This window comes from Phodopus roborovskii, unplaced genomic scaffold, assembly GCF_943737965.1.
Source record: "Phodopus roborovskii unplaced genomic scaffold, PHOROB, whole genome shotgun sequence".
NCBI lineage: Eukaryota > Metazoa > Chordata > Mammalia > Rodentia > Cricetidae > Phodopus > Phodopus roborovskii.
In genome coordinates this window covers 3,144,255-3,170,989 of record NW_026125052.1, presented here as the reverse complement: position 1 = coordinate 3,170,989, position 26,735 = coordinate 3,144,255, and the positions used below count along the sequence as shown (strand labels likewise).

Here is a 26,735-nt window from a genome sequence, read left to right as displayed (position 1 = left end):
CTGGAGCGGACTGCTCTGTTTTAGATCATGTTCCTTCCTACCTGTTTGGATACTTATTTAATCACTCTTGTTCTGCCTTCTGTCCTGGCTTCCTTTTTTTATTCTAAAGAAAATTTATTATTTGTGTTTGTGTGGGTACATGCATGGCACCACAGTGTGTGAATGCCAGAGAACAAGAGTTAATTCTCTCTTTTCATCTTGGTTCTACCACAGTGCATAATCTAGGCCAGGTAGCCTGCAAGATTCCAGTCAGTTCTCCTATTTCTGCCTCCCATCTTGAAGTGCTAGAATTGCAGATGTACACTGCCACAGGTGGCATTTTTCCTTGGGTTCCAGGGACTGAAACAAGTCAGGGTTGCATTGCAAGCACTTTACCTGCTGAGCCAGCATGAGGGCCCTGAACTTCTCTGTATGTCAAGAGTTTGTAAAATTGCTCTGGCTGGCATCAAACCTATAACTAAGGTCTCTTGCCATAGTGTCCTCAGTTCTGGGATTATAGGCATATGTAACCATGCCCAACTTCCCATGGCTTCTTTCTTTCTTTAAATATATTCATGTCTGTTACATGTTTAAGCAAAACCTTCATTCACTCAAAATCTCCTTTTGAATCTACAGAACTTGAGAAGTAGGGTCAGTGTTACCACCTCTACTTTTTCTCACTTGTGTGTGTGCCTGCCTGTATGTCCATGTACATATGTGTGTGCACATTCCATGGAGTATGTGTGGAGCTCAGAGGACAATTTGCAGGAATTGGCTCTCTCCACCATTTGGGTTCCAGGGTCAATTCAGGTCAGCCTGCTTTACAAGTACTTTTAACTGCTGAGCCATCTTCCAGCTCCACCTCTGCTTTTCTAAGTTTTGAGGGTTTTTTTTGTTTGTTTGTTTTTTTTAAATAGTATTTTGGCTTGTGACTCTACTATTTCAATGATATTCTTGTCCCTAATTCATCACTGGCTTCCCAGTTGCTAAATCCAATAGTCTTTATTTAGTTAATACTTAATTTACATCTCTATACTCTGAAGTAGTTGACCACAGCTCTTTTTTCTTTTTCAATATTTATTTGTATTTTACATGTATAAGTATTTGCCTATTTGCATGTTTTGTGCACAACATGCATTCCTGGTTCCTGTGGAAGCCAGAAGAGAACATTGGATCCCATGGAGTTCCAAATGGCTATGAGCTGCCATGTGAGTGCTGGGTCCTCAGCAACAGTAGCAAACACGTGTTCTAAGCACCACCATCTTTCAGCCACCCCCGCCACAGCATTTTGTTTCTCCTTTCTGTTTCTGAGACAGGGTCTCACTGTGCAGCTCTGCTGCCCTGAAACTCCTGTTTCTACCTCCTGAGTCCTGGGATTTAAGACATGTGCCACCAGGCCCAGTGACATAGTGTCTTCTGTCATTCCCTGCCTTACTGTCCTGAGACCTGGTATGGGTTCTCACTTAACTAGTTCATGGTTTCCTACAAGGCTGGCAGGGCAGTAAGCTCTTTGGATCCACCCATCTCTGTTTCTCAGTGCTGGAGTTAAAGACACACAGCCATGCCTGGATTATTATGTGGGTGCTGGGAATTTCAACTCAGAGCTTGCAGAGCTATTGCTTTCCAGAATCATCTCCCCGGTGCCACAATTGTGACATTTTGCTATAATTTTCTATCCACTCTCTATTCTTCTTTGCCATCACATGTGTATAGTAATATTTTACCCCTAAGTTCTGATGTCTATTCAGTTTTTAAGAGGAATTATTCTACTTTTTGAAGAAAGCTTATTATTTTATTTGTGGGGTGTTTTGCTTGCATGTATGTGCATGCCCCATACCCATGGAGGCCAGAAGAGAGTGTCAGATCCCTTGGAACTGGATTGAACTACCATATGGGTGCCATGAATTGAACCTGGGTCCTCTTAACTGCTTAGCCATCTCGCCAGCCCTGAATTGTTTAATTTTTAAGTTTGGTTATATTTAAATTTTATTTAAAAGTGATTAATTTATGTATATGTTGTTTTGCTTGCGTATATGTCTGTGCACCACATGTGTGACTGTCCAAGAGGGCATTGATCCCTGGAACTGGAGTTACAGAGAATTGATTATGAGCTTCCTTTGTGGGTGCTGGCTATTGAACTTGGATCCTCTGCATGAGCAACAAGTGCTCTTAACTGTTGAGGCCTAGCCATTCAATTTATTTCTTTATTTTCAATACTGGGTTTCTCTGTGTAACAGTTCTGACTGTTCTGGAACTCATTTTCCATTCAAAATGATTATTATTGTTTTATTTATTTATTTATTTTTTGTTTTTGTTTTTTGAGACAGGGTTTCTCCGTGGCTTTGTAGGCTGTCCTGGAACTAGCTCTTGTAGACCAGGCTGGTCTCGAACTCACAGAGATCCGCCTGCCTCTGTCTCCCGAGTGCTGGCACTAAAGGCATGTGCCACCACTGACTGGCTCCTATTCAAATTTTTTTTTAAAGGTTTTAGTTAATATATTTATTACAGCAGGTCCTTAGTATTTATTGTTATGAAAGTGTCTTCATGAAATTTCACAAAGTCCTTTGAGCTATTATGCCATTCAAATTTTTAATTTCAGCTTTTGCCATGTAATTTTAAGAGTTACTTGTGGACACTACTTCATCCTAAATTCTGTTAAGATTAAGGGTGTTGTCATACTCCAATATAACTACAGTATAATTATTGTACTTGGAAATGTTAACGTTAATGTTCAATACTGTTTCCTAATGTATAGTCCTTTTTGCAAAGCAGGGTCTCAAATAGCCCAAGCTGGCCTCTAATTCACTGTGTAATTGAGTATAGACCTGTTTTTCTCTGTTATCTATTTCTGTTATGATTCATTGTAGTTCTCAAATACTGCTAATGAGAATTCTGTTTTGTTTTTTTACATTAACTTGTTTTTGAAATAGCATCTCCCACTTTTTGTTTAGGGTTGCCTAGAGCTCACTGTATGTAGCCCAGACTGGGCTCAAACTTCTGACAGTCCTGCTTTAGCCCCTTATCTCTTATGTGCTGGATTGTAGACTCACACCACCACTCCCAGTTATGTGGTGCTGGCAGGGAGTAAAGCCAGGGCTTCATGCCTGCTAGGCAAGAACTCCACCAACTGGGCCATATCCCCTGCCCCAAAATGTGCATTTGTCTTGGAGCTTACAATAAAGACCAGTCAACTAAGATTACATAGAGAGATCCTGTTTCAAAAAAACAAAACAAGCAAACAAAAATCCCGAATTTAACAGAATGCTATGTTGATAATTTTTATCACAGAAGGACAAAAGAAAGGGCTCAGTAACATACCGATCCAGTTCTCTCCCTCCTTCCCTCCCTCCATCCCATGCCCCCCCAACCACCTTCAAATCTATTTCACTTGTGTGCTTAGTTTTCTTTTACATTTCTGTCCTTGATTTCATTTTATTCTTAGAATGTGTAAAATTAATCAACATTCAGAAATCAAGATGTCTGTAATTGCAGTCAGTGGTGGTTCACACACTTAGTCCCAGCACTGGGGAGGCAGTGACAGGTGGGCCTCTATGATTTTGAGGTCAGTCTGATCTACAAAGTGAGTTCTAGAACAGCATGCCAAGCTAGAGATATGGGTCAGCAGTTAAGAGCATTAACTGCTCTCTCAGAGGACCTGGGTTCAATTCCCAGCATTCTTCATGGCAGCTTACAACTTTCTGTAATCTTACACCTTTACATAGAAATACATGAGTGTAAGTAATTGAAAGAAATAACTAGCTCAGAATAGCCAGACCTACACAGAGAAACTCTGCTTGAAAAAAACAAGTAAAAATTTCTATAATTGAAGTAACTAATTTAAGCAAGATGGTGAATGGCAAAGCCATTGATATTTTACTCAGAAAATATACTCAAAAGTTTTTTTTTTTACTGTTAGCTTTGAGACCTTCTTAGCTGCATTAAATCTTATAGGTACAAATAACATGTATTTGTTCATTTGTTTGTTTTCTGAGCCAGGGTCTTACTGTGTTGTTCTGCTAGCTCAGCATAGGCTGACTTTAAAGTTAGGTCCTCCTGCCTCCGTATTTGAGTACTGGGACCCTAGGCCTTTTCCATCACACCCAAGCTTATATTTGTACTCGTTCCTCATTCTTTCACAAAATGTAGCATATACTATATATAAATGATACAGTACCTTGTATGTTCTTACCACCTCATCCTCATAGAAATGTTTTATCCTTTTTATGGCAATGTGTATATAGACTATGTAGGCTTCTAGCCAATATCTTGTATATGGACATTCAGTTTGTTTCTAGTGTTTTCACTTTTGTAGATATTGTTATAATTAATAATGTTGTATGTTTGCATCCAATATTACTAGGGGTGTACCACTGGAACAATTTCCTAGAACTTAAGCTTAGTATGTCTAAAACTATATAATTTTTTCAAAATCTCTTTTATTTATCCTTATTATTATCAGAGACAAGATCTTGTGTAGTTTAGACTGGCCTTAAACTTAATAACCATAACTGGCCCTGAACTCTTGATTTTTTTGCCTCTGTCTCTCTCAGGTGCTGAAATGAGGAACCCCCAGACCCATCTTTCATTATCTCTTAAAACTAAGGTTACAAGCACCAATAACAGACCTTTAACTTTCTTATTTTTTATTTATTTTCATTGCCTTAGTTACAAGGCATTTTCCTTAGTTTCTTGTTCTGGCCACCTACTTTGTGTCATTTCTTCCCTAAACACAGTTTTACTAAAAGCTGAGGGTTATTCATTATACTCATCTCAGTATTTCTCCTTTGCCTCTAAAACTCAACACCTTTGCCTGGGTGCACAGCCTTTCATTTCCTGGGCTCTTGTCTCCTCCTCCAGCTGAATCTCTAAGCACCCATTCGCATACTGACCTTGGGGTTCTCTGAACACATCCTGTTCCACTGGAATGCTTTTTAGTCTTCCACATTTCATCTTAACTTTACACTTTGGCTATGATCATCTCCAGGAAGGCATTTCACCAGGGTGAGTGCAGCTCACCTGCTTATCTATACTGCTCAGTGCTTGCCCCCATTGTTACCTTTTCTCCTGGTGCTCTGGCTCCAAGGACAGGATTTCTTATGTTAGTTCTGTTCTCTTGGCCCAAAGCCGGGAGCACACTGAGCCCTGAACTGTGCATGAATATATGCATACACTTGATCTGTTTACAGATTCCTAAACAAATGCCTCAAGGTTTTCATTTACATGTTTACTACAAGACCCTAACAAGTTTAGATATTTATAAGCAATGAGCAGCTTCCATTACCCCATCTGAGTTTCTAGTAGGAACTATTCTGTATTGTCCAGAAAAGCATAAAATAGATTTTTCCAGTTATCATGGGATAAAAATGTTCACTATTTTGTTCTTATAGATCATCTCTTTTCCTTTAGGCAATGATAGTAAGAAATGCTAAAGATACAGCTCATACAAAAGCAGAGCGGAATATTCTGGAGGAAGTAAAGCATCCCTTCATTGTGGATTTAATTTATGCCTTTCAGACCGGTGGAAAACTCTACCTCATCCTTGAGTATCTCAGTGGTTAGTACATAGTTCATGTAATTATTTACCTTTGCTCCAGAAACTGGGTTCAGGCATTACTTTCCAGTGAAAAATGGCTTTTCATTGTGAATAAGTTTTAAAATTGAAGGATACATTAAATAAGGAAATTCACATATGAACAGATGGTTATATTTACAGACAAGTATGAAAGAAACTTGGAAGGTATTTTCTTGTCTGTAAAATTTTATTTAAATCTCTTTGTAATTCATTATTTAACGCATTAATAAGCTGGGGTAGCTACTGTAATTCACACATTCCATTAAGTAGTCCTTCCTAAATTGAAATGGGGATGTTTACTGAGAGTATTATGAGATACTGAATGTTTTTGAGTACCATTTTCAAGGGCCTACTCCCTGCTGGGAACTTAATACCCCTATGCCTATACCTTCCTTTTTTTTTTTTTTTTTTTTTTTTTTTTTTTAAAGACAAGGTCTCACTCTGCAAACCAGGCTGACTGGAGCTCACTAGGTAGCTCATGCTGCCTGTGAGCTCCTGGCAGCCAGCCCTGCTGCAGCAGCCTCCTATCCCCATGTCCTATCTAAATCACAGATATGCATGAATCTTCAGCAGACACACTTAGAATTTTTTTTTTTTTTTTTTTTTTTTTTTTTTTACATAGGATCTCTTTTTATAGGTCTGGTTGTCCTGAACTAACTATGTAGACCAGGTTAGCCTCGAACTTAGACATAGGCCTGGTTGCTAACTTAAAGGTGTATGCCACCAGGCCTGGCATACCTGTTATTTTTGTTTTTCCCCCTCTGTATTGCTTTGGAGCTTATCCTGTAACTCACAGAGATTGCCTGCCTCTGCCTCCTGAGTGCTGGGATAAAAGGCTTGTGCCAGCAACGCCCGGCTACCTGTGATTTTTAAGAAACAGGTTTTGCCATAGTTCTCAACATGGACCTGAAAGCTGCAGAATTTCACACCTTTTTTGTTAATGCTACTTACATTTTGACTTTATTTCACAATTTCAAATTTATATAGAAGACTTTAAGAATTGTACAAGTGTGCTGTGGAGTTTCTGTACCCCTTGCCTGCATCCCTCACATTCTGTCATCTCATTGATTTGCTTATCTCCCCCCTTCATGCATATGCATGTGTGTAAAATACGTAGGCACATATATGCAGTCAACATTTTCCGTGCTATTCAAAGATTTTTACAACTCGAACACTAGCATTTACTTCCTAAGCTCAAGGATATTTTCTTATGTACCTAAAATTATAAGCTAATTTGGAAATTATTATAATATCTTAGTTTCCTTTAATTTGGAACAGTTTCTTAGTCTCTGTATCATTATGTTGACATTTTAAAAAGATTATACCCCAGTTTCTGCAGAATGCTATCAATTTGGGTTTATCTGATATTTCTTTAAGAGAAGATTCAGGTTATGCATTTTTGATGGACTGTCCAAGCGACATTGTGTTCTTTTCAGCAGCTCAGAACAGGAGGTGCATGATAGATATTGAGATCTTTGTCCTGTGGCTGTTGGTGTTGGTTGTGGTCACATGTGTAAGGTTGTGTCTGCTAGGATTCCCCTCTGGAATTAATACGTGTCTCTTGAGAAGATGCTTTAGGATTACTGGAGTATTTCATCTCATCAGGCTTTCAGGTCCAGTTTTGCATCCATTGATTCTTGACTGCAACAGTTAACTGTGGTATTTGCCAAATGGTTTTCTTACTCCATCATGCCACTTCCACTTATACAGAGCTTTTCTTTCTCCATTGAACACTTTATCTGTTTATTTATATTATTATAGGTTCCCAGATTTTAAGTAACTCAGGACAGTATAAACCTTTATTATTATTTACTTTGATATTCAAATTATGCCACCTTTAGGTTCATTCAATTTATATATAAAGTTTCTGAAAATGGAGAACAGTCACATTCACTAAAATTTGGGTGAATTAATTGTGTACTAACTTTTTACATATCAAAAAGGTGCTAGAGAGACTTTAAGACTTTTTAAACCTTAGGCCTGAAATTGTATATATTTTGAAGTTTGCAGGTATAAAAGCTGTAATTCCAAGCCAATTTTAGTAATTTTTTTTTTTTAATTTTTAAGGAGCTAATCTTATATATAGGAGAAAGTACAAACTCATTAGAAGAGGGTTGAAATAAATATATTTATTCCTAATACTTTCCCTTTATAGGAGGAGAACTATTTATGCAGTTAGAAAGAGAGGGAATATTCATGGAAGACACAGCTTGGTAAGTAAAATTTTTGTGGTTGTATGGATTCAGGTAATGTTTTCATGTAATTAAAAGCAAAACTAGATTCCCACTGTGGGCAGCCACACTATTCAATAAGTTGATCTGGAGGCAGTCACTCAGAAGTCAAGGGGGATCTTTGGGACTGGCCACCTATTGGAGGTCACATGATTCCTTTGCCCCCAGGCCTTGGGTGGACCGCTCTTCACTACAGAATTTCCTTGAATTGGTAAGCTGCCTGTCTTGGTTGTGGGTGAGTGTGGTTTTCCAGTGAAATTTTGTATGTGGAGCAATGGAAAGTATCAGAAATCATCTCCTCTTTTTTTTAGACTTTCCAGTTCCCAAGGTGCAGTCTTAGGGAGGTGATAACCCTGAACACACATCTGTGGATTGATTTTATAGCCAGGATGGGATCTGCCCTCCTATTCGTAAGATGGCATCTGCTTCAAATTAAAAATATACACATCCTTTTGTGAAGTGACTGTCTTGGGTAACAGTAAATCAGTTTGACCTACACATTAATTGAATAGAAAACACTTAAATGTTTTTTCTATCTTAATTACAAAACTGCATTCCATTGTTTAATTTCAGGCCTTTTCTAACACAGAAGCTGCATTTAAGAGCCTTAGGGATGAAGTGCCCTTTTTTGGAGAAGGCTCTCTGAGCCCTGTTGGAGGCTGTGGTCCTGCTGGCTGTGAAACTGCCTCAGTCCTCTAGGACACACCCTCTCCATCCTGGAGTAATCTGCAGGATTGCAACATTGTTACACAGCCACTATTGCAGTGCTTTGTGCTTTTCGAATCCAGACAGGGTTGATTCAGCCCTTTATTCTTTTGAGGTAGATAAATTTGAGTGTCAACACAGTTTATAGTTGTGGGCTGGCTGGCAAGAGGGTGGGCAGATACTGTGGGTGTTGCTGTCTATAAATACACAGCTATATTATGTAAGGGATGGATGAGTGGGCTTCCACAGGTCAGGCTATATAGATCAAGATTTGATCTCTTAGAGTAACAAAGTCTCTATTTCCTGTGGAATCTTAAATTTGGGGGAGGGTGGGAGGAATTTGTTTGATCTGAATGACTGTTGGCCTTATTTTTACACAGAGAGAGCAGAACCTAATCAATAATAGTTAAATAGACTGGACAGTTTGCAATTTTAGCAGTATGTTCTAATGGAAAAATAAAACATGGTATAGTTTGACTAAAACGAGTGACAAATGTCCCTCAGCACTGTAGCATCATCCTGTGCCATCTTTTTTCCCAGTACATTCTTCCACCCCCACTAATTTGGTCTTTGGTGCATGTCTGTTTCTTTCAAGGAATTTTATTCCATACATAAACTTCTTTGGGTAGATTGCTTTTTAAATTTTTATTAAATCACTTCTGTTTCCAGCTTTTACTTGGCTGAAATCTCCATGGCTTTGGGGCATTTACATCAAAAGGGGATCATCTACAGAGACCTGAAGCCGGAGAACATCATGCTCAATCATCAAGGTGGAGCTTTGTCATGATCAGTTCCTTTGTAAATGATCTGCTGTCAGTCGGTCCTTCTACACAGGTCACGGCCCTTTTCAGGGTACCATGTGTCTCTCTCCCTCTACTTGCATATTTCTCCCTCGGAATATATAACATCATAAGACTTGCTGGTACTTTTACATATTTGGTATTTATAATTGAGCCCAAACAGAGTTAAAGATTATTAGGTATTCTTTACAACATAGAAAAAAAAAATCTTATAGAAAATGTTGTGTCCCCAAAGCCAATTCATTTATGATTTATGCCATTGATTTTAATGACAAAACATGTAGAAGTAGTAGAAGCAAAATTTGTTTGTTTTAGACATGGTCTTGCTGTATGGCTGGCTGGTACTGAACTTTGGTAGGGTATTCCTGCTTCAGCATCCCAAGTATTGGGGTTACACATATATACCACTACCATGCATTTAAAAAAAAAAAAAAAACTATAAAAAAAAATTTTTAAACTAATGTCTGATGAAGTAAAAGACTGAAATTGAATCAGATTATTTGATACAGCCCTAGCAACAAAATTCTTAATAGGCAAAGGTTAATCAGAGCGACTGAGATGTTGTACAGTTGCAAAGTGAGTGTTGCCTGCAGCTGCCTGCGTCTGCAGCTCCGTTTCTGCTGCTGTAGTCTGAACTGGGAAGATTACAATTCACTCAAGGAACAAACTAGAAGACCAAGGCATCTTCAAAGCAGTTGATGATCCTTAGCTCTCCATAGGCTGACCCTAATTACCATGAGATAATTAACCAATGTACACTCTTAAGCAGAAAACAGTAGGGCTTACATAAACATTCTAAATGGTACTTTTAAAAAGTTTGTTTGTGAGGAGCCAGAGAGATGGATCAGTGGTTAAGAGCATTTGCTGTTCTTGCAGAGGATCTGAGTTTAGTTTTCAGTAATCACATGATAGCTTATTATGTCTGTCCATGGATTCTAGAACTGGTTTTTACTGGCACCAGGCACACATATAGTATTAAAGAAAAAAACAAAACTTGTTTGTTTTTTAATGGAAAAATGATAGAATTGACAAAGTGCATTGTGGGAACCATGTCTGTATTCATACCTTCCCATCTTAAACTTAGATTCCAATTCATTGATTTTGAGGTATTCCTTTAAAGTTATTTTTCTGTTCTGGGAACTGAACTCTTTGTGCATGCTACCACCAAACTATGACCCCAACATTTCTGATTCTCAGTTCTAAGGCAAAGGATAGAATAAAGGAATGGTAGAATAGTAACATTTTTTTAACCCATAAACTTTGATAGACCATTTGGTTCTATAAGAATAAAGGCTATGGTCAGGTTTAATGGCACACATCTATAATTCCAGCAAATTCAAGGGAAGCCTGGGTAGGTAATTGATGTCAAGTCCAGGTGGGCTACCAACCCAGAACCTGTCTCGAAATGGCTCTGAGAGACTAGAAAGATGGTTAAGAGCATGTACTGTGCTACAGAAGAAAGACCTGGGTTCCCAGCTCCACATATTGGCTCACAACCATTGGAAACTAGTTTTCAGGGTTCCTGAGCCCTCTTACTGCTTAATTAGGCACCAGGCCCACATATTGCACTTGCATAATGCAGGCAAAATTACTCGTACAGTAAAATTTTAAACATAAGAAAATAAAAGATGCTGGGCACTGGTGATACACTCCTTTAATCCCAGCACTCAGGAGGCAGAGGCAGGCAGATCTCTGTGAGTTCGAGACCAGCCTACAGATCGAGTTCCAAGACAGGCTCCAAAACAATACAGAGAAATCCTGTCTCAGGAAAAAAAAAAGATAAATATAGCCCTGTCAGATTGTAGATGTTCATAGTTGAATAAATGGACCATTGTCTTTTGTCTGAAAGGAACCTTGAATAGGGACCTTGGTGTTGTTGAGCCACTGATTAATTGAATGACAGCTGAGAGGAACTTACCTGAAATGACCTTTGTGTGAGGTTGAATTCCACCTTCTGGAACAAAAATGATTATCTGATGCACATTTTAGTTCTTTACCTTCACTGGCAGCTTTTAGCAGTAAATAATTTAATTTGTTCTCCTAACCGGTAGTATTTGGCATAGTAAGTGATTAGTAACTTTCTGAGATTGTGAAGAAACAGTGCAGTTGAAGCATGCCATCATTTTTTTTTATGCAGAATGTTTATTAGGGGTATATATTGCTTAAACCAGACTTTCTCAGGATGGAAGAGAATTCCACATAGAGATAGAAAGCCAGAGCTTTTAGACATCTTCATTATTTTCTGTACTTCCTTCTTAATGCATTGATTATATCACTGCTACTGCCCTGTCTTTAAGTAATTAATACTCCATAGTAGATAAACCACCTAGTTCTGGGTTTCTTCAAAAAAAGGCTTAGAAAGGAAAAGCTAAAAATGGAAGAAGGAATTATCTGTTTGCTGTGTTCAAATACGACATATTCTTGAAATTCTCAGAATAATCACACTATAATCTTTCATTGTAGGTCATGTGAAACTAACAGACTTTGGACTATGCAAAGAATCTATTCATGATGGAACAGTCACACACACATTTTGTGGAACAATAGAATACATGTGAGAGCTGCATGTTAAAAGAAATATAACTGGTTTGGGGGTAATATCTAACTTTTACCTGGTTTAAAGTAGTGTCTTAGTTTTTTTAGTTTAATGATTTTATTCAGTTTATATAAAAGTGGATAAATTTTAAGACATGTTATTTTTCTCAATTCAGGGCCCCTGAAATCTTAATGAGAAGTGGCCATAATCGTGCTGTGGATTGGTGGAGTTTGGGAGCATTGATGTACGACATGCTGACTGGAGCAGTAGGTGCACATTAAAAGCTGCATGGTTTATGGTCTGTGATGAATAGTTAAGACATTAAGAGAACTTTGCTGTATTTTGAGAACACATTCCTACCCTACTGATAGCCTAAAGATTTGCTATCAGTAATTTCTGAGTCAGGATTTCTCTGTGTAGCCCTGGCTATCCTGGAACTCACTGTGTAGACCAGGCTGGTCTCCAACTCTCAAGGAGATCTGCCTGCCACTGCTTCCAGGCTGTTCTCAGTAGCTAACATTAATGTGAACTTATGATTTAGTGAGATTCATACTTTTTGTTTAAAGATTTATTTATTTTTGTATTATGTGCATTTTGCCTGCATGTTTGTGTGAGGGTACCAGATCCCATGGAAATGGGGTTATGTGGGGCCTGGAGAGATGACTTAGTAGTAGTTGAAGAGTGGGGTTTGCCCTCGTTTAGTTTGCAGCAGCACATTGGGTGTCTCACAGACAATTGTAACTAGTTCCAAGGGATCTGATGCCTTTGGTGTTCATGGGCATCCACACATGTGGATGGAGGTTCTGTTCCACTGGGGCCGTAGCCATTTGGTCCCAAATAAATACACAGAGACTTATATTAAGTATAAATTGTTTGGCCAATGGCTCAGGCTTCTTACTGGCTAGTTCTCTCTCAATTACTAACCCATGTTGTTCTTTCAATGGCTATATGGCATCTCTCTCAAGGTTTCTCTCTGAGTCCTCTCCTGCCTATACTTCCTGGCTGGCTACCGACCAATCAGTGTTTTATTATTCATCAACCAACCAATAAGAGAAACATCCACCGTCACACACACATGCACAAACCCACATACACCATGTGTACACATACTATAAAAAATGTTGACTGGCTTATGTCATGGCAATCTAATGAAATACAGAGGGAGAAATGGGAGCATAAAGTGAGATGCCTCACTGACCATACAAGACTTCCTGGGCATTGCTTTATGTATCATTGCTCAAAGCCACAGGTCTCTGGGTTAACTATTTTTGAACATACCTACCCCTTCCTTCCCCTCACATGGTTTCTCTGTTTAACATCCCTGACACTGTCCTGAAACTTTCTATAGATCAGGCTGGTCTTAAACTCATGTAGTTCAGCCTACCTCTCGAGCTGGAACTAAAGGCATGAGCCAACAACTCTGTCTCTGAACATGTTATCTTATCTCAATGTGTAACTGTCCAATTCGGGAACTAGATAATATTGTTACTTAAAATTTGTTTTTATATGCTAATTTTTCTTTTTTATTTTCTACCCTTAGCCTCCATTCACTGGAGAGAACAGAAAGAAAACAATTGACAAAATCCTCAAATGTAAACTTAATTTGCCTCCCTACCTCACACAAGAAGCTCGAGATCTGCTTAAAAAGGTAGGGGTTTAAATGGCAACCTCATCAACAAGGCTTAATGACATAGAATTTGGTATACACATACACACACTCACATACACACACCCTGTTGTTGTTTGTTTGGATTTTTTGTTTTGTTTTTTGAGGCTATGTCTACTAGACTCAAACTCCTAGAGAATCTGCCTGTTTCTGTCTCCTGAATCTCAGAAATAAAGATGTGACCACTACACCTAGCTCATATGTAATATTTTTATTTATTCTTTGAGAATTTTATGTATATATATAGTTTCTGTCCTTCAGTTTCCTCTAATGCCCCCAACATTTAATTCTCCCAACGGCATGCTTTCTTTTTTTTTTTTTTTTTTTACTAACCTATGCAGTCCAATTAGTGTTGCCTGTATGTATAACTATGAGTGTAGAGTCATCTACTTGAGCATGGGCATTATACCAGTGGCCATACCCCCATAGAAAAATGACTGTCCTTCCCCCAGCAGCTATCAACTGCCAATAGCTGCTTCATGAAAGGTGGGCCCTCATAAGCCTCTCCCCCATCCAATAATTTAATGTATAGTTTGATTAGAAACACACATAGATAATAAACAGAAAAGACTTGCAGTTTTTGTTTTGTTTTTTCAAGACAGGTTTTCTCTTTGTAACAATTCTGGCTGTCCTGGAACTCGCTTTGTGTGTATATACATATATGCATACATACATACATACATACATACATACATACATACATACATACATGCATACATGCATATATGTATGCATATACACATATATTGGTTTTTCGAGACAGGGTTTCTTTGTATTGCTTTGGAGGTAGTCCTGGAACTCTCTCTGTAGACCAGGCTGGCCTCGAACTCACTGAGATCTGCTTGCCTCTGCCTCCTGAGTGCTGGGGTTAAAGTCATGCACCACCATTGCCCGGCAACTTGCAAATTTTTTAAAATCAAAGTACATGTATAAAAGATTTTCTTTTGTTCTCAAACATTATTTGATATTAATAAATTGTATCTTTTTGACCACAAATAGGGACCACATTCTATAAATGAAAAATAATCAGCTTGATTAATTCAGGATTTTCATCGTTGATTCTTTTTTTCCCTAAAGCTGCTGAAAAGAAATGCTGCTTCTCGTCTTGGAGCTGGTCCTGGGGATGCTGGAGAAGTCCAAGTAGGAATTGTGATGTTTGGGGTTTGGGGAAGCATAATGCTAATTTTGCTTATTTGTGATGGTCATATGTGTGTACCCATACATGTTTAGCTTATTTTGTGATTTGTAACTTCAAAAAAGTGGTTTGTCCTTTCACTGGTCTCCCCTGACTTTTTCTAGGCACATCCATTTTTCAGACACATTAATTGGGAAGAACTTCTAGCTCGGAAGGTGGAGCCTCCCTTTAAGCCTCTGTTGGTATGTATGTATGGAAACAGGTAACAGGGGAGATAATAACCCTGGTTTTCTAGTACTGGGGTGTTGAACCTAGAGACTCCCACATGCCAGGCAAGTGCGCTATCTACACTGATACCTCAATGCTGGTCATTTTTTAAAATAAAAATCTCAGAGAAACCAGGTATAGTAGTGTACTCCTTTATGATAGTGTCTTTTGTAATGACATCTGCAGTGACCCTTTCCAAATAGGTAACTTTTTGAGGAACCAGGGGTTTGAATGTCAACATGAATGTAAGGGCTAGGGAATATAGTTCATTCTATAACATATTTTAACTTCTGTCTTCTGCCTCAGAACTTGAGATAATGTACTTTTTCCACTTCTTGAGATATGATAGAGGAAGGGGATAATGAGGCTGATAACTATTTGGTCACAGAGCATTAGATGACCTCCTTTAAAATGTCAACATGCACGGGCTTGAAAGATGTTCTCAGAGCTTAAGAGCACTTGTTCTTGCAGAGGACTCAAGTTTTAGCCCCTGCACCCCTATAATAGCTCACAGCCAGCTGTATGTGCACAAAACCTTACAATTATATAAGGAGAATAATTAAGTCAGATACCTACTGCCCAACTTCAGAAATGACCAGGTCATCTTATATGAACATAAGCACTAAGCCATCATCACACCTAAAAGGTTGACCATTTTTTCATTTTTTTTTTAATTTTCCTCCTCCCCCCCTTTTTTTCTTCTTTTTTCTTCAGTAAGAATTCATATTCTATACATAGTTTAGGTGCTCTCATTATATACAGAGATTTATTGAAGAAACTGGTCCATCTGTCCTATAGAATTCCTCAGATTTAAAAAAAGTTTTTTGTTTTCATTTTTATTTTATTTTGTATGTATGAGTATTGTACTACATACATTTGATATGTAGTGTGTATGCCTGGTGCTTGTGAAGGTCAGAAGAGGGCACTGGATCCCCTGGATCTGGATTTATGGATGGTTGTGAGCTACCATGTGAATGGTGGGAACCTAACCCAGGTCTTTTGGAATAGTAACCAGTGCTCTTAATGGCTGACCCATTTTTCTATCCCCAAATTCCTTACATCTTTATTTTGCTAATTTTATCCTCACAGTGTCATTTCCTATGATCATCTATTTCAAAAAACTGGGTAACCAAGGGACTTACTTGATACAGATGGCATTCTTGATGCTTTAACAGAGTGACCTTACAATAGAGTTTCATTTCTTTTAGGCGGTTTGCAGTCATTGATGAATGCCTGTAAGTCAATAGTTCTTAACCTGGGATCTAAGAAACATTTTGGTTGTGTTGCAGGAGGGTCCTGCTACTAGTACCTACATCATACATGGCAGCTATTTACAATAAAGACTTATCAAGAACAGAAGCCAGAGAGATAGCTCATCAGTTAAAATGAGCACTGGCTGATCTTCAGAGGACCTAGGTTCAATTCTCAGCACTAATATAGTGACTCACAATTGTCCGTAACTCCAATTTTAGGGGGTCCTACACCCTCTATGGACTCTGCAAGCACCAGGCAGGCATGTGATACACAGGCACATAAAATAAAAAAGTTAAAAGAATTAAATCAAACCCAAAATGTCAGTTGTGCTGAGGTGAGCAACTCTAGTCCAGTTCCCTGTTCTCGTTCAGGGTTTACACAATGACCTCATTCTCTTACCCTTTGCTATTTTGAGACAGGGTTTCTCTGTAGCTTTGGCGCCTGTCCTGGCACTCATTCTATAGACTAGTTTGGCCTTGACTGCACAGAGATCTGCCTGCCTGTGCCTCCCAAGTGCTGGGAGTAAAGGTGTGTACCACCACTGCCTGGCTGTCTTAGTCATTATTCCCAGAATTTTTCCATAAAGCAAACTTACCAATTGTTTGATTACCCTTTGTATATTTGATTCCAAGAAGGCAGGCTAAATGTTTGAGTATTTACTATTTTTCAAAATAATGAAATAGTTCCTTCCAAATTAAACAATGAATTATATGATTTTTTTTAAAGTGCCATGAACTCAGGTGTTTTAATATAACTATTTCAATTCATTCTAGCAATATTTTTCTGATTTTGTTTGTTTTGAGACAGGGTTTCTCTGTGCAGTCACGGCTGTCCTGGAACTCACACTGTAAACCAGGCTGCCTCTGCGCCCCCCCCACCCCCACCCCCAAGTGCTGCAAGTGCTCTGGCTGGCCTGGAACTCATGGTAACCCTCTTGCCCTACCTCCTGAGTTCAGAGATCACAGGCGTGTACCACCATATTCAACATAAATCACAATTTTTGATATTTATTTACTATATGTGTCCCATGGATCTGACTAGACACGTCATGAAAGAGAAATTAAAGGAATTTGATCATTAGAACTTAGATGATACTGTTCTTCAAAAAGAAAAAAAAAAAAAACTACTTCTTTAGAAGTATAAGGGGTGAAATAATCCACAAGAAGCATTTCAGGACACTTTGTGGATTAGGAAGGGTTTGGTGCTGGGCTGTTTACACCCAGGATTTGCGTATTCCCAGGCAAGTGCTTTACTGTTCTGCTACACCCTGAGCTGCTGTTGACTGCATTGTCTTATCTCTGTGATTTGTTTGAACTCTTTTCCAGTAGTTATCCAGACTTACTGTAGCCATATCGTAACCACAGAGCAAAGTATTTCTAGGAATTTTTTTGACTGAATTTGATACACTAAATCGTTATGAGGGGGAAATTCATATTCAGAGTTTTAATAAGAATAGTTATATGTTGAAATCTATGTTAATTCGTATGTAAAATTTGAAGATGAAGATGTGGGTTTTGGTTCATTGGTAGATTAATTTGCATAGCAAGTATAAAGCCCTAAGTATGAACTCAGGTACCAAACACACACAAAAAGATGATGTGGTGCTGGAGAGATTCCCAGCGTCTATATGATGGCTTACAACCATCTGTAACTGCAGTTTTAGGTGATCGGACACCCTCTTCTGGCTTCTGTGGATACCAGGCTTACACATGCTGTACAGACATACAGTCAGAATGCCTGGATACATAAAATAAACTCTAAAAAAAATAATGACTGGCACTCTTTCTGCTTGCATTTTTTTTTCTTTGTCTGTGGCTGCTAAGATTATTCTGTGCAGAGTATAAGGCTTGTGACACCTTTGATTGATAGGAATAATATAGACTGTTGACCATTTTCTAATAATTTTGTTCTCATGAAGCAATCTGAAGAGGATGTGAGTCAGTTTGATTCAAAGTTTACACGTCAGACACCTGTTGACAGCCCTGATGACTCAACTCTCAGTGAAAGTGCCAACCAGGTCTTTTTGGTAAGTGAAAGCGTTTCCAAGCAGACATAAGAAATTTAAGTGTGAGGATGATCAGTGAGAAATTCATATGTGAAATCTGGGTGACTTTTCTTTTAAGCCATTTCCTTGGTAATTTATGGTCCCTACAAAATGACTTTCATAACCTAACATTCCATTTTAGAAATTACAATTCTTTGGAGTGACTCATGTTTGGTTGAGTGCTAGTGATTTTTGGCTTAGCATCACAAACAAAAACTAGTCAAAACTATTTCATTCCCAAAACAGTTACCATAAATTATGGTAACTGTGCTGGTGTCACAGGCCAGCATTCCTGAGGCAGAAGCAGGCTGGTCTCTTAGTTCAAGGCCAGCCTGGTCTACAGAGTGAATCAGGACAGTCAGAGCTATGCAGAAAAATCCTGTTTCAAACAAAACAAGTTACTCTTACTATCAATTTTCTCTGCAGGGGATTTGTAATGTTAATTATTAATATTTGATAGCAAAACATTGTCATCCTGTAGTATTTTGTTGCTGTTTTTCAGGGTTTTACATATGTGGCTCCATCTGTACTTGAAAGTGTGAAAGAAAAGTTTTCCTTTGAACCAAAAATCAGATCACCTCGAAGATTTATTGGTAGCCCACGAACGCCTGTCAGGTATTTCAGACTCTCTTACTCTTTGTTTATGTACTTGCATGCACGTTCATATATATGCAATTGCAGGTGCATACAAAGGACAGCCTTGGGTGGTCCTCAGGCAGTTTCCACCTCTCTCAATGGTCTGGGAACTTGTCTAGTATGTTAGGCTGGTTGGCCAGGGAGGCCCAAGAAACCTGTCTGTCTCTTCCTTGGTGCTGGGATTGCAACCATATACCACAACACCCATTTTTTTTTTCTTACATAGGTTCTGGGTATTAAATTCATGTCCTTGTACTTGCAAGGAAAACATTTCTTATGCCTAAAAGAACATAGTTTAAGAAATTCATGTAAGTTACATAAATAAAAGGTCATATATTTTCTAATGTAAGCATATCTATATTTTCTACTTAAAGGACCAGTCCTCTCACACATTATAGTTTGTCCATAATAAATGTCCTCTTTATGCATTTATCAACATTTTATGTGTGCTGTATATTTGATGTAGTACATAATTCAGAATTGTTCCTTTCTGTTGAATCAAGCAGGAATCAGAATAAACCAAGATAGAAATATACACAACTGTATATACCTGCCAAGTACCATGTGCACACTCCTTTTACATAAAGGTGGTAGTGGAAAGAAAAATGAGGAGGCTTCCATTAACTGTGGTAGCATAGCCTCCCTGGTAAAGTCACTTCTAGGAATAAGGAGGAGAAAGCTAACCATGCAAAGAAAAGAAGTTACAAAAGTATTGCAGGCAGAAGAGCAGCCAGTACAAGAGCCTCTGGTGGGTGGGAGGGCCGGGGACACATGCCTTTTCTTGGGAATAAGTGGGAGTTCCTGGAATGGTAAATGAGAAAAATGGCAGAGGTTTGGGAAAGTATTTTATTTTAAATGCAATGGGAAGCTGTTTTAAATGGGAGAGTAAAATGAGTTAACAGTGTGTTATTGAAGGCTTTAGGGGTCAAGTGCAGAGGCAAACAGGTTTGTTGGGACACAGTAGCTATTTGTCTAGGTGAAGATGGCTCAACCTTTGCCTTTTTCACAGTCCACATGAAAATAAAGTTAGAATAATAAAATCACATCGCTCCTCCCTTTAAACATGAGGGGATTATGTCTTATTAAGATGATCCTTGAGACAAATGAATGATAGCTCTCCTTTGTCTTAAAGCCCAGTCAAATTCTCTCCTGGGGATTTCTGGGGACGAGGTGCTTCAGCCAGCACGGCAAATTCTCAGACACCTGTGGAATACCCAATGGAAACAAGTGGAATAGAACAGATGGATGTGACAATGAGCGGGGAAGCATCGGCTCCACTTCCAATCCGACAGCCGAACTCTGGGCCATACAAAAAACAAGCTTTTCCTATGATCTCCAAACGGCCAGAGCATCTGCGTATGAATCTATGACAAGACAATGCTTTTATTGATGCAAAAAGAAAAGAAAAATTGGGGGAGGGGATGTGTGAGCATCCTGCAAGATAAAACAAGAATCAAAATGGCAGTCTTAAAGATTCAGTGCCGTTACCTAGAATGCTTTGGATGGAGGAAAAAATAAACATGGATTTTTAAAAAACACAATCAATCAATGGTGCGGAAAAAAAAAAAAAAAAAAAAAAAAAAGGAAAAAAAAAAAAAAAAGAAAAAGAAAAAGAAATTAACCCGCAAAAATACTCAAGCAAAATAGTATTGTGGAACCCACAGACACATCGATTGACTGGTTCCTATCTATTGACATCTCAGCATTAGCAAGGGTTTTCATGTTGATGGCTCCAAACTGACAGTATTAAGGGTAGATGTTGTTTTCTGAATCACTGTTGAAGCCTGAAGATGTCAAAGAAGGGTTATCCTTTCATAGGCAAAGTATGAGATTGCTGTTATACTTGCAACTAAGGACAAATTAGCATGCAAGCTTTGTCAGACTTTTTCCAGCAACACGGAATCAAAGACAAAAGAAACTAACTGATTGATGTTTTACGTGCAAACAACCTGAATCTTTTTTTTATATAAATATATATTTTTCAAATAGATTTTTGATTCAGCTCATTATGGAAAACATCCCAAAATTATTGGTTGGTGTGAAGAAAGCCAGCTTCTGTTTCTTCTCTTGATGAAATAAAATGCAAATGAATCATTGTTAACCACAGCTGTGGCTCTTGTGAGGGCTTGGGGTAGACCTGGGGTGTTTTTTGTGTTTTGTTTTCGTAACCTAGCTGCAATACCTGTCTGTAATACTAGAAGGGAAAAAAAAGTCTGTTTAATAATTTCTACTTGCAGTACTGCTGTGTGCTAGGCTTTAATGCAAGCCTTGGGACAGGCACGAGTTATGTTCTACATTGCATTCTTGTCCTGGGCCTGCACTACACCTGTTCTTACACCAGTATTTGGGTCAAACCCATGGCCAAGGAAGGACAGAAGAAAGTCAGGCTAAAGTGCATAACGAGGGCAGTAAGCAGGGGAGATAGAGACCTGCAGGGAAGAGGGTAGCCGTGGTCTACCCTCAGTCTGTCTCTTCTCAGCATATTGGTAAGGTTTTCAGTTTTACTTTGTACTGTTTTTGCTGTTTACCTTCCTTAACATTTTCTCCCTCAAGAGTTTAAAAAAGGGAAAAAAAAATGGTGTTTTCCCCTCCTATACTGGGGCTACATTTTTTAATTGTAAAAATATTTGATGGCCTTTTGATGAATGTCTTCCATGGTGAATAAGAAAACTTAGTGGCTTAATTTAGGAAACATGTTAACAAGACATTGTTTTTGAAATTGTAACAAAATCTACATAAGTGATTTACAGGTACAAAGAATAAAAATAAAGGTAACTTTACCTTTCTTAAATACTTCCTGCCTTAAAGAGCATTTCCATAACTAGCTGGTGAGGGTGTAATATCTGCATAGCTTTATCAAATAATACTTCAGTGCAAACTGGTCTAGGTAGGTGGTCACACTGCGAGTCTTGTCACTCCCTTTTGTTGGTCTTCTGTCTCCAGTCTGTGCAGCTCATTTGGTATAGTTGCAGCCCTAAGGTTTCTTTACACAGATGCTCTTGCTGTGTTCTTCATAGGATCCAAGCCATACAATTCCTTATGCATGTCAGAGTCAGTCAGGAGAGGCTAAGACTTCTTTAAATTGCAATTGAAGTGAAATAGGAGGAAATTTTAAGTGTGAGCAAAAATAGAACCTTGAGAGCCTGGAGAGATGGCTCAGTGGTTAAGAACACTGGCTCCTCTTCCAGAGGTCCCAAATTCAATTCCCAGCAACCACATGCCCTCTTCTGGTTGCATAACATTTGGACAAAGTATCCACATACATGAAATACATAATACATATAAATTTCTTAAAAGAAAAAAAAAAAGCCGTGAAGATGATACAGCCTTTCGATTGTGGCAGTAAATGAAAGAATTGAGAAAGGTCCATCTTTGGACAGAAGTTTTTTAATCATCTACATCTCCTGGATCTTTGACTATAGCTGCCGTTTGAGAACTATGTAATTGCAGCACTAAATAAAGAGCTGCGGCGATGATTACAGGCAGAAACTGTAAAGTTCTTTGACAGTTTGTAGTATCTTTAAAAATAGACCCCACACACACAAAGAAAAAACAACCTATGGTGATGCATCTAGGAATCATTTCAGACTGCAAATGGCTTGTGCTACTCTGACACCTGTTTCCAAATGTGTTTACTAACTATAGCTTTGACTGCCTGGCCAAATTCTAGTAAAACTTTGACACCGAACAATTCTTCCTCAGCCCTAGTTGTCAGTCACATGTGCACTGTGGCCACCCTGTAGTTAAACTGTTTTGTATTAGTACTGCCAGCAATAGTGGCAAATACCGCAACACCTTCCATCTATATAAATATATAGCTTTTCTATCACAACATTTATTAGGTGAAATTGATTTCTCATGCTGTGGCAAGTTTATTGGGAAATTGCTTCATAAATGGATATCCCTACTATGACTGTGAAAACATGTCAAGTGTCACATGAGTGTCACAGACAGAAAGCACACGCCTATGCAATACGGCCTACTCTGTATTTATTTGTAAAAATAAGCATAATTTAAAGTATATGTCGATATTTGTTTGAGTTTCTAAACGAGGTGTTCATGCTTGTATCAGGTAAGTGTATAAAAAGAGGAAGTGCTTTTTCTTTCATTGATTATTTTCTTTAAAATCAGCTGTTACAGGATATTTTTTTCTACATGTTTTTTTAATTAAAATGTACTCACTGAACTGAAGTTTACTAAATTTGTTTTATAAGGTTTGTAGTGTTACAGAATAACTAAACTTGGATTTATAAACCAGCTGTGATTAACAGTGTATTAATTATTGAACTTGAACCAGACCTTTAGGAAAATTGTGTTATTCCCCCCCCCCTTTTATGATCTTCAAGGATTTTTTTTTCCCCCATACTATTTTTGAGCTAGAAGATAGTTTGAGATTTTGTGGAAAGGAGGATGCATGTGTGAGACTCCATAAATTCAACATTCTATACTATAGTTAACAACTATAAACAAAACATATCTTAGTATTAATATCCTGAGGTTTGGATATCATAATTAATAAAGGATTTTTAAAAACTTTAGTCAGTTGTATATTTCCTAGCTTATAAGGGCTAGATGAGAAATGTTGAATTTATGAAGAATGGAATTTGAGGCTTTGAAAATGGTTACTATCTCAAAAGATTCAATATTCAAACATATGCATTTGTTGTAGGTACAGATACTAGTTAGCTGGACAAAACAGTCATAATGACATTTGTCACAGAGGACCTATGGTCTGTTGCTGATTAATACAGTACCTTTCTCATGTGACTTAACACTACAGCACAAGTATTATTTCCCTGGATTCTCTGGAGACGCCATCTAAAAGATGCATTTCTGACAGGGTTTGCTTTTTAAACTGTTTGCTTCTACCCCAGGTTGGCTTTGCGTCTATTAAATAAGTTCTTCAGCTGCCTTATTAGGAGTGATATGAGGGCAACACCTTTTCTGCTTTTCACCTTGTATTTAGTTTACTGTATTAAGATATTTGATTTCAGATTGAATGAATGTAAATAGAAATTAAATGCAAATTTGAATGAACATAAAAATAGAAGTGATTTTTTTATTACCTGACAGAAAAAAATTAGTATACATATTTACTATAGTACATACCAGATGTATAATTTTTTTCATTAACATGTTAGATATGCTCATGTTCTCATATTTAATAAACTACTTTTGTATGAAACAATTAGTTATAAAACTTTCTCCTAAGAAATTAGTTATTTAAATAATAACAAATTTTAGTGTTAACTTTATTTAGTAAATGTTAAACATCTTTGCTATTTTGAATATACTTGAATTGTTTGCTTTTAAAAATATGTAGACTCTAGTCTCACATAAAAATCATGAGAATACTTTCTTGTATATTAATAATCAACAATTGCTTAACCTTTGAAAATGTTCATACACAAAGTAATGTAGTGCTCAAATTTATCAAATGTCATACCTAGTGTATGACAGCCACTTTAGGTGGTAACCTACCATCTCTAAGTATCATACTTGCTAAGGTGTACAGAAATCTCCAGCTGAGCCCAGCGGTGGTGGTGCACACCTTTAGTCCCAGCACACTGGAGGCAGAAACAGGTGGATCTCTGTGAGTTTGAGGCCAGCCTGGTCTACAGAGCGAGTGCTAGGACAGGCTCCAGAGCTACACAGAGAAACCCTGTCTCCAAAACAAAATCTCCAGCTGACGTTAACCTTTAACCAAAAAAAAAAGTTAATTACACATAGGATATTGGCTTGCGCAGGCCTCTGCATGCATGTGAAGGAACAATATGTGTCAGTTCTCTCCTTCTACCAGAAAATGAAATCAGTTCGTTGGGTGTGATGGCAAGTACCTCTATATACTAGGCTACCTTGCCAACCCAGAAGATACCAGTTTATAAAATATGGTAGCTCTCACTCGCTCTCTTTTGGTGTGGGGTTAGATCACCAATGCTGGGGTGGAGATATGGCTCCACTGTTAAAAAGCACTTGTGCCTTGCAGAGGTCAGGAGTTTGATTTCTAGTACCCACATGGTAGCTGTTCATCACAACCACCACAAATCTTTTCTGGGCTGTGGTGGTGCATGCCTTTATTCCCAGCATTTGTGAGGCAGAGGCCTGCAACTCTTGGAACAGCCAGGGCTATGCAAAAAAAAAAAAAAAAAAAAAAAATCCCTGTCTCTAAACAGACAAAACCTCTAGCACAGAGCCATAGTCCCAGTCCCTGGTGCACCTCTCTTTTTGTATGTTTATTTTATGTATATGGGTACTTTGCCTGCATGTTTGTCTGAATCGTGTGCATTGTCCAAAGAGGCCAGAAGAGAGCATCACATCCCCTGGAACTGGAGTCACAGATGGTTGTAGGCTGCCCTGTGAGTGCTGAGAATCAAACTCAGGTCCTCTGGAAGAGCAGTTAGTGTCCTTAACTGCTGAGCCAAGAAGTCAGAAGCAAAGGAAATGTTTCGGTTCATTGTTGATGAGTGCCATAACCTTATTACATTATCTGGTTTTTGTTTTGAGACATCATCTCCTTATGTAGTCCTGGGTTGTCTGGAATGTAACTATGCAGTGCCAGGCTGGCCTTGCCTTGAACTCAAGAGATCTGCCTGCTACTGCATCCTGAATCCTACTATTAAAGGTATATGTCACCACATCTAGAGCCTTTTTATTTATGTACTTACTGGGTTTTCGAGACTGGGTTTCTCTGTGTAGCTTTGTAGACTAGGCTGGTCTCAAACTCAGAGATTCACCTGCTTCCTGAATGTTGGGATTAAAGGCATGTGCCACCACCACCTGTCTAGAGCCACTTTTTTTTTTTTTTTTTTTTTTTTTTTTTTTAATTTAAGAGTCAATTGTGTGTATGGATTCAGAGGACAACTTGCAGGAGTTGGTGCACTTTCTACAGACCAAGTACAGGTTATCAGGCTTGGCAGCAAGTGATTTTTACGCACTGTGATAGCAGCTCCTCCCACCTAAACAGGGCTTCTCTGTGTAGCCCTGGCTGTCCTGCAATTTGTTTTGTAGACCAGGTAAACCTGGAACTCAGATCTGCCTGCCTCTGCCTCCTGAGTGCTGGGATTGAAGGGTTTGCTACCATGTCCAGCTCATTTTCTATTTTAAAGTCATTGACTTCTCAAAAAGCTCACCCCAGTCTTCTACAAACTTTGTTATTTAATCATATTATAAGACCAAGCTGCCAGAACAGCTATTAGGTAAATAGTTGTAAGAGGGGTTTCCAATAGGAAGTAATTTCAGCTGAATTTCACAGCCAATTTTTAATCACAAATTGCTTTCTCTCATTCATCCCTATGTATCTATTACAACTAAGCTCCACCACAAAGCCAGGTAAGCTTCACCACAAAGCCAGGAAGATAATTTAATGTCAAGTAAACATGTTCAAGTGGTTCTCACTAGGTAAGAAGGCTATATATAATTGACTACTCAGAAATAATTATGATGTGGCTTTTACTGGTGGGAGTGGATTACATTTTTCCTGTACCTTCGTCAATATAGGTACTAGCTGTGTAGGTACGCTTTCATCTATAGCACTCAATCACTCCCTATTAGTCAGTGTGCTGGTTAGCCTGTCTAAGATTTATTTTTATTCTATCTGTGGTGTGTATACATGCACCACAGGTGATCTAGGAGATCTAGGTGCTGGATCTCCCTGGAACTACAACTACAGTTATAAGTAGTTGTGAGGCACCTGGTGTGGGTCTGGGAGCTGAACTCTAATCTTATGGCAGGGCAGTACATATGCTTAACTTCTGAGAACCACCCCAGTTTAGCCTGTCTTTGTTTGTTTTTTGAGACAGGACTTTTGTGTAGCTGTGGCTAGAACTCTCCATAGACCAGGCTGGCCTTGAACTCATTAAAGGTGTGTACCACCACCACCACCAAGCTATGAAAAAAATTATACTGCTATA

General features: G+C 38.4%; 1 protein-coding gene across 3 annotated transcripts in view; it reads left to right on the top strand.

Annotated features, from left to right (window-relative positions):
• Rps6kb1 (ribosomal protein S6 kinase B1) overlaps positions 1–20,350 on the top strand; it is a 37,409-nt gene extending 17,059 nt beyond the window's left edge. For 2 of the 3 annotated variants that reach the window (XM_051186782.1, XM_051186867.1), the window contains exons 5-15: positions 5,386–5,533; positions 7,707–7,764; positions 9,157–9,257; positions 11,751–11,841; positions 11,999–12,089; positions 13,364–13,471; positions 14,567–14,629; positions 14,789–14,866; positions 18,064–18,171; positions 18,692–18,804; positions 19,958–20,350. In XM_051186782.1, coding sequence (XP_051042739.1) covers positions 5,386–5,533; positions 7,707–7,764; positions 9,157–9,257; positions 11,751–11,841; positions 11,999–12,089; positions 13,364–13,471; positions 14,567–14,629; positions 14,789–14,866; positions 18,064–18,171; positions 18,692–18,804; positions 19,958–20,195 — 1,197 coding nt within the window. In that variant the 3' untranslated portion in view covers positions 20,196–20,350. Of the gene's footprint in view, positions 1–5,385; positions 5,534–7,706; positions 7,765–9,156; positions 9,258–11,750; positions 11,842–11,998; positions 12,090–13,363; positions 13,472–14,566; positions 14,630–14,788; positions 14,867–18,063; positions 18,172–18,691; positions 18,805–19,939 lie in introns of all 3 variants that reach the window. The other variant, XM_051186950.1, reaches the window with a different exon arrangement.
• The last annotated feature ends 6,385 nt before the right edge of the window (positions 20,351–26,735 follow it).